The 15,398-nt window shown below is 37.6% G+C and overlaps 1 protein-coding gene across 1 annotated transcript; it reads right to left on the minus strand.

Moving 5' to 3' along the window:
• Positions 1–1,000: 1,000 nt before the first annotated feature.
• On the minus strand, positions 1,001–14,907 carry LOC139722526 (organic cation transporter protein-like). The gene is made up of 11 exons (XM_071633813.1): positions 14,742–14,907; positions 13,212–13,472; positions 9,375–9,478; positions 8,635–8,789; positions 7,773–7,941; positions 6,322–6,457; positions 5,794–5,882; positions 4,894–5,102; positions 4,368–4,476; positions 3,755–3,964; positions 1,001–2,889 (listed from the first exon to the last, which is right to left on the minus strand). The coding sequence occupies exons 1-11, from the start codon at positions 14,904–14,906 to the stop codon at positions 2,790–2,792; spliced, it is 1,707 nt and encodes a 568-aa protein (XP_071489914.1). The 5' UTR covers position 14,907; the 3' UTR covers positions 1,001–2,789.
• Positions 14,908–15,398: the final 491 nt, after the last annotated feature.

Genomic DNA, 15,398 nt, shown 5'->3' on the forward strand with positions numbered 1-15,398 from the left:
GGTATGGTTTTATATGTATTTGTGCTGCAGGGAAATAATGGCTGTTGTAAATTTGAGTGTGGGTGGAACTTATTCAGGTCTGACAACATTTATAATATTTCTACCCTTGAGTGCCTATTGTGAGCGAAGGTTGAGTACAACTCGGCAGCAAGTAACCCAGTTGTGTGGGCAGATAGAAGCAATTTCTTTGGAAGGGATGAATCCACATATTCCATGACAGTTTATTAGCTCTGAAGCAAACACTCACATAAACCATATGCAAAGGCTGATGTTTACTTTAACAAAAATGAAAATAATAACAATAACAATAATAATAATAATGCTAATCAATATGATAATATTGATTATAATGATAATAATAATATTGAGAAAAAATAAAAATCTTTGTCTTTGTAAGGAATTTATTCATATTATGATCATGTGAATACGAGCTCTCAGAAATCGATTTTGGCAAATTTCAGATGTTTGATCGGAAGTTACGAGCATGACGTATCCAACACTGTCACATAATGTTCAGTTCAATAAAATGTTACAAAAATCATCATTTTTATTGATTCATCAGTGATGATGTTCTGGATTTTGTTTGTTTTGTTTTTTTGTGGGTTTTTTTGTTGTTTACAATGACATGTTGAGAAACGTGAAATTAATCATCAAATTCTGACTTTTGACTTGTTCACCCTGAGCTGCAGATAATACTGAAAGACAACACCATTGCTACACATTGTAGTGATTGTGTTAAATATCGTTTTTGTGTATAGAGGCATTATTTATATATTCTTTTGCGAATCAATGCCAGGACTTAACATTATATCCAAGATACTAATAGTATACATAGTATTACACTGTACATGTACTTTGAAATCATTTGATATGCATATCAATTTGATTTACTGATATGATTTCCTTTTTCAGCAGTCGCTATATTAATCATTATGATACCAGACATTCTCGTTTTGTAGGGCCTAATGACTGAAAAGAAACACATTGATTTTAATGGCAATTTGATTTGTCATGGGGCATATGCCAATATTTAGTTTATTTTGTTCTAAAATCTGGCATACATTCACAAGTTTGTATGTACATTGTACAGTGGAACATCGTTATGACAGGATTACACTATTTATATAACAGTGTGTATGTGTATGCACTGTTTCCATTACATAAATGCTTCAGTCTATAAATGTATAGGCCAACAATATCTTACAGAAAAGTAAAGTAGAACTAGAATAAAATGTCAGGCTGTATACAGGAGTAACATTGACACATACTGACAAATACTTACACATTTGATACATTAGGTACATCATTCTTTTTTAAAGAAAAACACTGTACACAGTGTTTGTTATGGTACATTTTCTGCATTTAAATGTAACATAACATTTGCTTGCATTGTTTATGAGCTAACCCTTCTACAAGGCTCGTCAATGCGGCCTCAGGGCTATATATGCACAGTAAATAAAAAAAAAAACGTTAGCAACGTTTGAAACAAAATTACGCGAGGCGATTGTTTCGTTCTTACGGCCAATGTCTTTATACTCGACCCCAAAGAGTTCTCATTAATGATAATACGTAGGCCGGGAAAACTTGGTAAAGAACGTCCCTCGATATCTCAGAGCCTGTTTCCTTTATAGGCTAAAAAAAAATGATAAACAGTTCACGCGAGTGTGTTACAAAGACAATCCTCCTCGCCGGGAAAAGGGGTCAAGTAGAGGTCTTATCTATGATCTGTGCAAGATTAAATGTGTACACCTACAACAAAGCACCACTTCGCAATTATCCGGTAAAGGCTGCTCAGAAATTCTGTTGACAAAAAAAAAAAAAAAAAATGAGACCGTATCATGTGTGACAGAAAAGCTAAACGTAATGAAACAACAATAAAGAACAGCTGCAACAACGACGAACGACATCTCGTCACGGACACATATTCACATCCGCAGAAGAAAGTATTTCAGCAACGTAAAAGACGGATCATAATTAGGAAATAACGTTCGTAGCAAATTCGCACCACTCAGGTATATAACAGCAGTTAAAGTCACTATTCTTGAAGGCCGACTTACTGGGATATCGGGTCTGAGTGAAACAAACATAAATATATTTCTTTGGAAATATAACAGTAGAGTAGGACTGGGCTATATTACTTCAGCGTTCGAAAAATTTTTGCAATTCATTTCAAACAGTTCTCCTACCTTTTCCTACCTTGTCTTAGTCGAGTTTTGTGCAAATCTGGTCATACAGGGAGACAAAGGAAAAGTGAATATTGATTTTGACCATTCCGCCTGTAAGTGCATTCTTATTCCGTTATATAAGTGCCAAATAATGTTCGGCCACCACTTCCCCTAACAGGAACAATTTACATGCTTTACCTCCAGGAAGTGCATGATATTGCTCTGCTTCATTACCTCTAGAAGCAGATCTTTAAACTTCCAGCCAGTTTTGTATTCAGGAATAAGCGTGTAACCCTTGCCACTAATACCGATTCCCGCCAAGTTACAGGTGAGAGTCTGACTGTAGGTTATACAAAGGAGATTTAAAATGTTTCGGAATCAAAGTGATGATGACCGACGTAATACGGCAGACTACTCTTGGTGAAATATAATTTCAGAAAAATAGAAAAAAAAATCTGCATGAATAGACGCGAGCTGATCTATACATTCGTTATTTTATATTATTTGGTAGCTATGCTTTTGTATCACTTCATAAAATTGAACACAATACTGGTTATTTAGAATCGCATGTAAGCGCGAATGTATTTTCCCCTCTGAATTGCTGTTGTCGAGCATCCTCAAGCCTCAAACCGGATTACCATTCGCCATTCCATTTGCTTCTTGATATTTGATATTAGCGTATTCACTTCCCTGTACTCCTTTCCTCTGTCTTGGGCCGGCTTTCCTGCAAAAACATTATGGAAGAAAATACACATTCAGAATATAAACGATACCAAGATGGTAATCATTGAAATGGCAAAAAAAAGCAATTAAACCATAATGAATCCTAAGGAATAAATATGTGGATTAAGTGAATGCAGAAGCATTGCTAGAACACATCAGGGAAAGTTTGAGGAAAATCCGACTATCCGTTCAAAAGTAAAGAATTTGTGAAATTTTTGGGTCGCCATCTCTGGATGAGAATACTACAATATTCGTATGACGTCAAATATGGACAACAACATAACGAAAATATAAAGAAAATTCAACATAACTTCACTTCTTTTCGAGTACATGGTATAATGAAAGAACACTTGATTTACTTCTTTTAAAAGCAGGGGGAATCATCTATGTCAATGACCATTAAAACATGTATTTATATTCCTTAAAGAAAAATAGCGGAATTCTCTTAAATTTCTTCATATCGTTTTCACATGACGACACGAATTGTAATAGTCTTCTCATTCAGCAATTGCTGCACCGACCTTTAAAAATGCATAACTTTTCATACAAATTGTCCGATATTCGTCAAACGTTTAATGATGTGCTTATAACAATATTGCTGCACTCTCTCAATACTATTCATTCCTCTTCAAAAATGCTTACTCTGGAATTTTAAATCGTGCTGTCAGAGTCATATCTTCTATCTTATGCAATTGTATTGCGGCACCTTTTATCTTTCAATCAATCTATATCCATCGATCTATCTGTTCATATTTCTATCTATCTACCTGTAGTCTGTGTATCCATCTATCCTGTTATACCTGCCCATTTGTGTATAATATGAAGCTACCCCTCCCCCTCTGTCCCTCTCTTTTAAAGAAACTTACCAACCGATGTTTTCCCCTTCTTCGATGGTTTCTGGGATCTTCTTGCCACGTGTTTCGGGCAGGAAGACAGACACAATGCCGGCGATGATGGACAGTGAGCCGAAGATTACCAGAGGCATCGGATCCCAGACTGACTGTAGAGCTATTATCTGCGGTCCCAGGATGTTCGCCATGTTAGAGAAGAGAGTACAGGAACCCAAGGCCGCATTCCTTGAGGTTAGAGATAAGGACAGACAAAATTTAATATAATAAATAACCAATAATCAGTATCTGATTTGTACAGTTTTACACGACCTTTATCAACAGAAAAGGAAAGTTGTAAATCCTCTATTAGCATTCAAGGACATATTAATTATCAACATAAAGTATATCCAGGTCAGACTGAAATGCATGCGATAAGGATTACTTGTCAGGTATCTCTTATTTGCAAAGTAAAATATGACGTCATGATAACCGTGAAAAACAAAATCATCATCGTCTTTCTGTTCGACTCTGGTTATAATGAACGAGACATTTTTATCACATCATGGCTTTGTACGCTTTTGTACTGAGGAATCGACAGAGATACAAGGAAGAGAGACCAGGGGAAAAGAGAGAGATAGACACTACCCACCTGACTGGGGTTGGGATAATCTCCACGGCGTGTAGATAGACGATGCAAAAAGACGATGTGATTGCAAGCTTGCCAACCATGGCTACACAGGCACGACCAACGCCCAACGCTTTTGTCATGAAGACAGGATGTGAAAGAAAGAGATGGAAAGTGGGCACAAGGGAGAGAGAGAAAAAAAAGAAGATGGCTACAGCAGATACGTACTGTATTTTGTGACGTGTAATAGCAATAAAATTCTCTTGACTAAAAAGAACGATAACATTTTGTGAGCACTGCTAGCACACGACATATACATAGACGCAAGTATCATAAACTATAGAAATAGCGATAGATTATAGGTTAAACTTTGATACCAAAGCTGAATTCATTGTAACAATTGAGTGATATTTGCATTGCAACTATAGGTTTGCTAAATTGTAATAATAGCTTGTATACGTATTACATACATAATTCATAGGGCACGCATATACTATTAATGTCAAATATATTCACTTATTTATCTAGATCAAATGCTGAATATTCTCACGAATGAATATTGTTGCCAAGAGGGCGATCCCAGCAATAAACATGCAGGCCATGTACGATGGTCGTCTGCCAAAGTAGTCGATGGGATGAATCACGCCGAAGCACGCGGGAATTTCAACCGCACCTGCTATGGCGAAGGCCATGTAGACATTGACGCCGAGACTGCCGGTGCTAAGCGAGACTCCGAAGTAGACTAGCGTATTAACGATGCTTCGAGGGAACATACAAACAAATATGATGAGTCCATTAAATTGTCCTTATGGCAATCAAAAATAACAGCTTTTACATCACCAATTAATGAATCTTGTTCAGTGCATGGTCTATACACAGCGTCATACAACTAAACATAACATTGGTATTATTACTATTTTGCGGGATAGCATACCACTACAAGGGTTCCATGACATTTGCTTCTGCGACAATCATTGCTCCCATGAAATATATGCACGCCAAGCCAAACATAAATTCTACCCACAAATATATCCCTGTCCCTAATCCTAATCCTCACATCGAACTAAGCATAAAACCCTATCACAACCCTAACCCTAAGTGCTTGGGGAAAATAAGACCGGAACAAATTGTCGCAGGAGCAAATGTCGTGTCACCACCACAAGTGTATCTCTATCGGTAATCTTCATGATGGAGACTTTTTCATAGGGATGCAATATTTTGAAATGAAGCCATATTAACGTATGTAATGATATATATTCGCGATGATGTTGGTAATGATAATGTTATGATATCGATAATGATATTGATGATGCTGATGATTATGGCATAATAGCATTTATCAGAATCATCATCACTATTATTATCATGATGATAATAACGGAAACGAAGGTGATAATAATAGATATGACCAACTAGAGGTATTATAACAGTAATAGAAAATTATACTTACAGATTGAACATTATGTTCAGGGTGTACATCCGCAAACGAGGCTTGCGCAGAATATCCATAAACGTTTTCTCATCCTCTTTCTCAATATCCTGTGATAAAGGATCATAAACCTTATAGGTAATAAATGTAAAGTCACATTATATATATATTATATATAATGTTTGTTTATATATAGATATATATCTGTGTGTGTGTGTGTGTTTGTGTGTGTGTGTGTGTATGTTAATTGTGTTGGTTTGTGTGGAAAAATGGGACCTACAATAATAACTGCTTATGTATGTACCCTGGAACATTTTGTGTCAGTGAGTTTGCATAATGGTCCAAACATTACAGGTTTACATCGCAAATAGTACCAATATATACGAGCCGAACCATTCGCTCGGCAATAGTTCGTCCATTTTCCCCATATTGATAGGATTTAGTCAAAACTCGAACAAAACGACTGCAAATATGCATGCCCATGTTCATGTCTATTATGTCCATTGTCAGTAACAGTGAAAAAATAAGAATGAATCTACTTCAACTTACCTTCTCAGTAATATCAGTGAGGGTAAATGTCTCTGTAATTGTGACTTTGTTGACCTTGGCCAGTTTCCTCACTATTTTGCGAGCTTCTGTTTCACGGTCCCTGGACAGTAGCCATCTCGGAGATTCAGGCACGACTCTAATAAAAATCAACGAGAGAGAGATAGAGATAGATAGAGATAGATAGAGAGAGAGAGAGAGAGAGAACATAAAATCAATCAACTCTGGCCGTCAGCGATCATGGGCAAAATGGGAAATAGTGGAGACATCTTTGACGGAGCAATACACACTAACAATAAATCCAGTGATTGCACCCGTCCTTTTTTTCTACTTCAATTCATGTGAAGAATAACATGAATTTGCATTTATTTGAATATGGAACACAATATATATTATTTTCTCAGTCATAAAGTAAGATGTAGGCCCTACGTTCGCACACATGATACCTTAAACTCTATTTTCCTTTTTTGAAATTGAAATTGCGTATAACCAAACTTGCCTCTCATAGCAATCAATACTGCATTGATATAAACATTCATCAATGTGTTCAAAATTACAAGATGATTCTCTTTTTCTCTTCCTCTCTGTCTGTCTATCTATCTATCTATCTATCTATCTATCTATCTATCTATCTATCTATCTATCTTGTCTTGTCCATCGCTATTAGTTCGAAATGAATACATTAATTCCTTGTCATAATATGCTAACCGTAAGTGATCATAAGATTATGTACTTGCGTGTGTTATACACCATACCATTGCATCACATCACAGTTACTGGTAAAGAAGAAGGAATTTTACGCGTTTTCAAAAATGTTAATACCACTGTACGTGTCATATATTTCATAAAGAATCAAAATGAATTAAGATGTAGAATGTGCTTTTTTGTTCTGTGTTGTTAACTTTTTTGTTTGCTGGCAAAAGGAAAGCTACTGATCCAGTTATCAACGTTGGTTTGTGATACGTAAAAAGAAGAAAAATCCGCATTTTAGGCTATTTCTCATTTGAATACTCATGAATGGTAATAGACCATGTACAAGTATCAGCCAATGCAAAGGGAGTGCAAAGTGTTTTTGCAAACAAACATTACATGCTTGAAGTGCACTATTTGGAAGGAATTCTAGCGACAAGTCTGCAGAAAGAAGATCTGTAGACGATAGTGTTCAAGCTGTTATCTTAGTTTCAGTAATTACAGGGGAGAGAACTTCCTAATATTTGTGCGATGTTTTTTATGGATGTTCCCACCTTATAATCAGAATTAGCAATCCAACTGACGCTTAGCTGTTGTACCCTGATCCATGGTGCATGTTGTTGTCTTTATTTTGCCGAAAGGGGAAAAAAACCCATAAAATTCGTTTTTGCTGTTTTTTTTAAATATAAAAGTTAGAGCAGAATATGAAATTTTACAAATAATTTCATAGACCTAATGAATGATATGTCTTGAAAAATGCTTACAAAGACATCAACAACAGGATGGCTGGCACAGCGGAGATGACGAGGTAGAAGTGGCGCCAATTTCGGATAAAGAAGGCGATAAGGGCTAATAACATGTATCCGAGTGCGTAGTAGACCCAAATGACATTTCCCGAAATGCTACGCTTCGACGGACCTATAAATTCGTTTGCTGTTGATGGGAATGAGAAAAACATTCCGCATTACGGCGAATATATTGAGAATGTTGATTAGAAACGAGAGAGATAGAAAGTGATACAAGGATTATCAGCAACGAGGATAACAACTGTAGTAGTTACTAAATAAGACATCCCCCAAACTTGAAATGCTAAGTTAATGTCAGGTACAGACTTGTAGATAAATTACTATTTACGAAGACATGGACATTAAATTTGATGTACTAAATACACACACACACACACACACACACACACACACGCACACACACACACACACACAAACACACACACACACACGCACACACACACACACACAAACACACACACACACACACACACACACACACACATATATATATATATATATATATATATATATATAATTCAATCACATGAAATGAATATCAGATTGCTAAACACTTGCACTGATTTTAACACCCATACTATATCTTACTTCTGCTTCTACTACTGCTATTGACAATAATGATTGAAATGAGAGAGGTACTGGTAAGGGCGATAATGATGGTGGTAATGATTATTATGGTTTGGCGGAAGATCATATTCAACATCAAAACTTGTTGACTGAATGTACTAGTATAGGAGACAGATATGCATTTTACGAAGGAACTTTTCTTTGAAACAAAGTATGGCTACATAAATCAGATAAGTGGAAGAAATGGGTATACCCAGGACGAAGGTGGCAGCAATCATGGCATTAGAAGCAGCTCCGGCAATGAATCTTCCGGCTAGAAGAAGCCAAATGTTGGGCGCCAAAGCCACCAAGATTCCACCCAGACTGACAATTGCTAAAGCAGCGAAGACGACCCTGTGGCGACCAATTCTGAAAAGAAGAGAAGAGAAAAAATAATGTCCGTTACCACGTTTGGCGTTGCTCGATTGCGATGCGTACGATCTTACTCGCCTTTATATTCACTCTCCAAAGAACTGCCCTGCTTTACTTATATGATAAAGGTACTACATGTATTTGGAATCAACACATGCGCTATAGTGTAACAAGTTAGTATGTGCAATGGACAGTTAACTGCCCAATGATTCGCTCAAACTGTCGCACAAAAAAAAAAAAAAATGTCTATTGACCAATGTAGGAGGACCAATTATGAAACAACAATGGGATTGCACATTCAACGCAACAGCTCGTTATGGAATATATTGAACATCATATAACTGCGAGCATTAAGAAACAAAGGGATCCTAATAAAAGGCGTGGCCTGTCGCCTTTTATTATTATCACTTTTTGGATATCTCAGCCATTTGAAAACCAATTTTCATCAAATAAACGTTGAATCCTTCTTGAAATTACACTCTCTTTAATATTTCAGAGGAGGTTTCTCATTATCTCACTTAGGAATGTTCAAAACATGAATCCCCACCTCAACCAGTACTGTACAGTCCCTTTAAGCCTTACTTATCAGAGAGCGTTCCTCCCACTATCGCTCCGATTGCAGTGCCAGCAAAGAACAGGGATTGTTGTAAGGTGATGATGTATTCTCCTCCGCAAACCAGATCGAACTAATATTTGGGAAAGGACAGAAGAAACTGAACATATCCAAACACGCAGTGAAACATACTTGATGTGTTATTTGACGGGCTAATTGATGAAGGAGTCTTGCCCAGGTACATACAGTATGTACAGGCGTATGTACAGAAACTCCCCTTCTGTGGTGCTCAATAAACTTTTTTCTTTTAATACATGATATTTCAATAGGACTTGCTGTATGTAAAAATCACTGGACACATGCCATTGTACGAACAAAATGTTATGTTCCATATATCTTGTGTATGTGCGTTTATGATCATCCTATATTCATTAATTGATTGATCTTACTTTATTTCTGAATTTCTTTTTTTAATACATGAATGTAATACAAAGTCAATCGAACGAACTAATTGAGCACAGTATTATTCGAATCTGACAGTTGAAACAGATAAACGATTTATTCAAATTTTCATCATTGTTCTATCACAATGCAAAATGAAAACGAGCAGGCGTTATTTTATGCATATATGCAAACACTTGTCTATCCAAGTAAACATAACTGCGCATGACATTTCAATATCAGTGACCTTCCTCTTCCTTCTTTTCTTCTTTTTCTTTTCGGTTAGAAAAAAATAATACTGATGTTTTTCTGAAGAGCTAAACCTACTCCCCTCTTCATCATTAAATGCGTCGCGTATGATAAATTATGAGCTATACACCAGTCAGGAAATTCGAATCATTCACTTTGCCAACTCTCTCCTATATCCGAGCGGCAATAACAGTTTTGCCTGAATTCTTCCTCGTAGATCGGATGAAGACTCGGCCTAAGTCTCTCTTACTACCATGCTACAGCAAAGACATTTCTTTCTCTCTCTCTCCTTACGTCAAAACGTTTCCCTTTTCCAATATGGGGGAAAAAAACACTCCTCTTGATAACGTAGCGTGAAGACATGGGACACTCGTCTTCCGCGATCAGAATCACAATAATTTTTATGTGAAATCGGACTTGGAACAGCATATAATGGCGCTGCCATCGAATGCGCTGGATTCATGACCTTACGCCAGCAATGTGAAGAATTCAATTTAAACAAATGTTTGAGATGATGGTATGCCGAAGTGCAGTGTACATTGTATTATCACAGCTGTAATAAAAGGCGCTCTCAGTATTGACAACAATGTCTTTGTTTGTGAAGTGATAAGAACATACTGTGTATTTAATCCAGGCTGGGCGTCTTTGGACTTTTCCTCTCCTATTTGTTCTTATCTTTTACTCTTTCCCACTCCTTATCCACTGAGTGGTTTGTGGCTCAGCGGATAAGACAACGGACTGTCAGTCAGTGGTTCGAGTCCCCTAGCTGTGGCGGTTGTGCCCTATATAGCATAGGCGAGGCACGTTATGCCTCTGGTCCTCGAAGAGAGGACGTTGGTCCAGTCCTTGCTTGCCAACAAACATTCACTGCTTTCTTATCACTCACGTAAAGCAAATAATATAATACAATCAAACCATAACACAACAGTTCTCTCCAGTCTCTGTACTCTTCTTACTCTTACCACCTCTTCTCTTTCTTTTCCCCTATAAGCCTCGCGGTGCACCAGGACGTTGAAAGTGATGTAGAACAATGGAATCCCCATGTAATTGGTAAAGGCTGCCTTAATGTGCCATTAAGTGCGTTGACACACATGTACTGTTCATCAAACAACTTCTCAATCCTCTCGTCTCAAGTTATTAATGATTCTCTCTTTTTTTTTCAAAGAAACACCTGTGTAAAAATTTACTCTCAAAAGCTGATTAAAAAAAACACCGGACTTACAAAAGAGAAACCAAACACTTCACTACAGCTGTCTTATAGACAGTGTCACCATTAACCGTGCAATTGGTAAATAAAAAAAAAATACATTTTGTAGTATACGGATTCCTGGCAACTGTTGTCGCATGATATCTTCAGAATACGAAAAATACTTCCACAGATTTTGAGGGAATCACTGCACAACATTGCTGACGCAAGCTAATAAAACAGGTTTTATCAAATGCGTGTTTGTTTGCTAGGCTTTTTTTTTTGTTATCCAGAAAGCAGTGACTTCGCCCTTAAATAGGTTGTGATTAAGGACATTTTGAGACATTAGATATGCAATTTGATACATGAGATATGGTTAGGCTCGTTAGAATTTCGCAATGGTCCATTAAGCAGCCGACGTTTGTTTAACTGCACATCCTGCGGCCCCCCCCCCCCCAAAAAAAAAAAGAAAAAAAGAAAAAGAAAAAGAAGAACGGTATCGAACTTTGTACAATCTCCTTTAGATATGGCCAGCGATCATTACCCAGTGGTCGTCTGCGACCTGATATCAAGTTTACTACATGAAAATAAATATAAAAAAAAACAAAACAAAAACTCCGCCATTTCTAATGTGTTAAAAACAGACTCTGATATTCAGAGTGCATTTACCGATCCTCAGTAGCACTTGTCGAGATTGCAGTCACGGGTGCATCCCATGATACTTTTCGTGCAGCAGCCGTCGTTCTGTGGTTCATCGATTTTTCACTTGTATCATGTTGAGCTCAGTGGGGTGTCACTCCGGTTTTTTTTTTCCCCAGGCTAATGGCTGTTATGAAAGAACTGTCATTACTTACCAGGGATCAACACAGATTCCCACATGATAGGGACATCTTCTTTTCTCTGTCCTTCCTATTCATATTTTTCTTTTCATCGGGAAATGTTTGCTTTTGTGATGATTTATTCTCTCGTAACTTAATTTCCTTGACATTTTGATTGGTAATGGGAGGTTCAATCATTATCACGTTCTATTTGAGTACTTTAGGTCCCTTTGTTAAAGCTAGAATGGAATGAAATCGTTTAATCTATGAAATATAACAAAATATACATTCTAGCAGCCAACATTTGAAGACCGAGTTGTTTAGATGAGTTGCTGCTTCTTAAGCTCCAAAGGTGAGTTAATTACACTCAATTACAATTATGATGAGATGTAATGTGCCAAAACGCCACGATACGTTTATTATTCTTTTTCTTCTTCTTCTTCTACTTCTTCCAATACTGTGCAGAAACCTGTTGAAGTATACTCGCACGAATTATGAAAGGCTCTCATTTAAGCAGACAGCCTTGACGTTTGATTTTTGCTTTTTTATGATTTATGTACAAGATTAAAAAGTCTATAAATAGATGCTTTGATGAATGACTGTATATGTAGTTGTCAAAGTCAAAACCTCTTAACTTCTCCTGGAAAATGTTGACCGTAGGTGAGCTGATGGTACTTTGGGGCAAGGAGTTCCATAGACGGATGGTAAAAATGTCCCTGTCAGCAGTGATGTGCGGGCCTCAGGGACAAAGAATTGACTGTCATAACTTTTTGTTCTTGTATTCAGTGATGAGATGATGTGTACAAATGTGTAAATGAAAGTTGTTGGTGATCTTGTACATCATTGTGACCTTGGCTATGGAGCGACGTATAGTATCCCATCCAAACATGGTGGTGACGAGAGAGATTATGCTGAATTATAATATGCCGGTGTAGTTCTATCAATGTAGGCATAATTGTTATAACCAGATGAAATAGACCTACTACTATAAACTTTGTTATGACTACCGAATAGAGCCTAAGCGCGTTCTTCATTTGCTTGTTGGATTCTTGTTGTTGTTATTTTCTTCCTTCTTCTCTCCCCTCCCTCTCTCTCACGCACACACGTGCACACATTCTCTCTCCTTCCCCCCTTTTTTTCATAATCATTTTATGTCGTTCAAGAACACTCACATCTTGATTCATTGTGGTGGTCAAGGGGTCCTCGTTGTAGTACATCCAGCCGCCATTGCAGCCAATTGTCTGAAGACCCTTCGGATTGAGATCCGGCGAGAACTCAATGCCCGTGACGTTGTATCTGTGGCAGCGGTCGTAGACCTTCTCATTTTTGGCGCTGTAGTTCCACGGGATGCCCACGTCTCTCTTGGCCAGGCTGCACTCCCATGTGGTGTTGAAGCCGTGAGCGTGGCAGTCCACGGAATCCCATTCCGGTATCTGTGCGATGGCGAGAAATTGTTTCACTGTGAATCCATCTCTTATTGTGACTAAATCTCACCAGGTGCTCAACCATTTTTCATTCAAGCTGTAAAATGAATGTCATGAAGCGGCGAATGTTTAAAACACAGAAGAGTTCACAAATAAATCCGACAGTCCTTTCACATTGACTTTCCTTAAAATTGCTTCCTATGCGGACCTCACAATGATAATGAACATCATTATCATCTACCAATCGCACTGCCAGTAGCACTCAGCTCGAGTACGAATATATTCAGTTAAATACAACAATCTTCAACCCCAAAATGTTGGCGTACGCGTAAACTTATATCAAGTTCTCTTGAACGTTTTTGGTTTATTTATCCTCTAAACACAAGGAAACGCCGCGTGCATTGTCTCTGTATCATGAGACTAAAGAAATTGTAAGTCTAAATCACTCATGAAAAAAATAAGTCTACCTAATTGATAGTTTCAAGAGAATCATAGTAGAGTTACTAGAGGTATGCATGACTTTGGATATCATATAGTTGCTAGACATTCTTTCAAAATGATAACAGTTTGACAAGATAAATAGGGTTTGAGCGGTATAGGTAAAGAACAATAATATTTTACACACAGCGTTGAGCATAGTCGGGAATAAATTGCATACTTAAAATCTTCAATCACTGGCCAGCATTGTATTACTCGTCTCACTTATCCTAGGTGTGCTAATGGGTCTAGGTCAATTACCCCCTATAGGCAATTACCCCGGACTCTTCCCCTGACCCTAACCATAATCCTAACCCTGAACCTAATCCTAACCCTGACCCAAGCTCTAACCCAAGCTCTAACCCTAACCCTAACCCTAACCCTAATCTTTACTCTAACCTTACCACAACCAGTATTTAGCCGGGGTGGGGGTGAGGGTAATTACCTTGATGCGGATTATGTCCATGATTTTCATCTGTCTCTGTTCGACTGTTATACGCTTACACAAAGTTTAAGACTCAATTATCTAAGAAATTCCACAATCAAATAATTTCATCAAAGAATGATTAGTGTAAAAAAAAGAACAGGAGAAAAAGCTCGGACTGTTTGCATAAGTATATGGTGGAGAAAGTTGTCATAGAAAACTAACAAGAAACATAATACACTATTATGTGTGAGACATTTCTACGGACATTCATAATTCCTCATTTAAGCTTGATATACTCGATCTCTTGTAAGTTTAGAGGGAGATAATAATTTCTCTGCTGCTTACTATGTGCCATATGCTAGAAACCAACCTACCTTACACCAGTGGTCCGTGTCGCCGGAAATAAACACTCCTCCAAGAGTCTGCCATGGTGCTATGAATTCCAGAAGACATAGCAAGTTGTATATCACTATCTGATAGCGACCAAATTCCCCGAATTCGTGCAAAACATCGTCAAATTTCCGCTCCCCTTCCTTCATGTTGGCACTTCAAAATGTGAATGGTTCTCCAAAATATTCTCCGTCAGTTTATGAAGGGAAAATCTAATCTGGGCGAATGATGACGCACTTTTAAGTGAATGTGGCTATGACAGAGAATTCTAGCTGAAAGGGTCCAAGAAATTTGATTAAAGCGATGACTCCCAGGGAAGTGAGAATATCGCCTGAAAATTGCCGGAAGAAAGAGACGCAACCTGTATACCCGCATGAAATCCCCCCGAGGCCCCACGAAATTATTACTTTACCGTGGCATCAAACTATTTCGACGATATCATTTTGACTGTTGTAAGTGGAACTTTGCGTTTGAGTGAATAGAAGAGCACAGGAAGAATGATGAACTTTGAACCACTCAAAAGTATTATTTGTTGACATGGCAAGATGTTATTACATATCTCCTTTTGGGACCCTACGGCGCACGGCTAATCTTGGATGGGTTCATTCGCAAATATAATGTAAGAAGTGCGAGGGATGTTT

Source organism: Diadema antillarum, unplaced genomic scaffold (genome assembly GCF_040938485.1).
Source record: "Diadema antillarum isolate AM-2024a unplaced genomic scaffold, OU_Dant_1.0 scf00000167, whole genome shotgun sequence".
In the NCBI taxonomy this organism is placed as follows: domain Eukaryota; kingdom Metazoa; phylum Echinodermata; class Echinoidea; order Diadematoida; family Diadematidae; genus Diadema; species Diadema antillarum.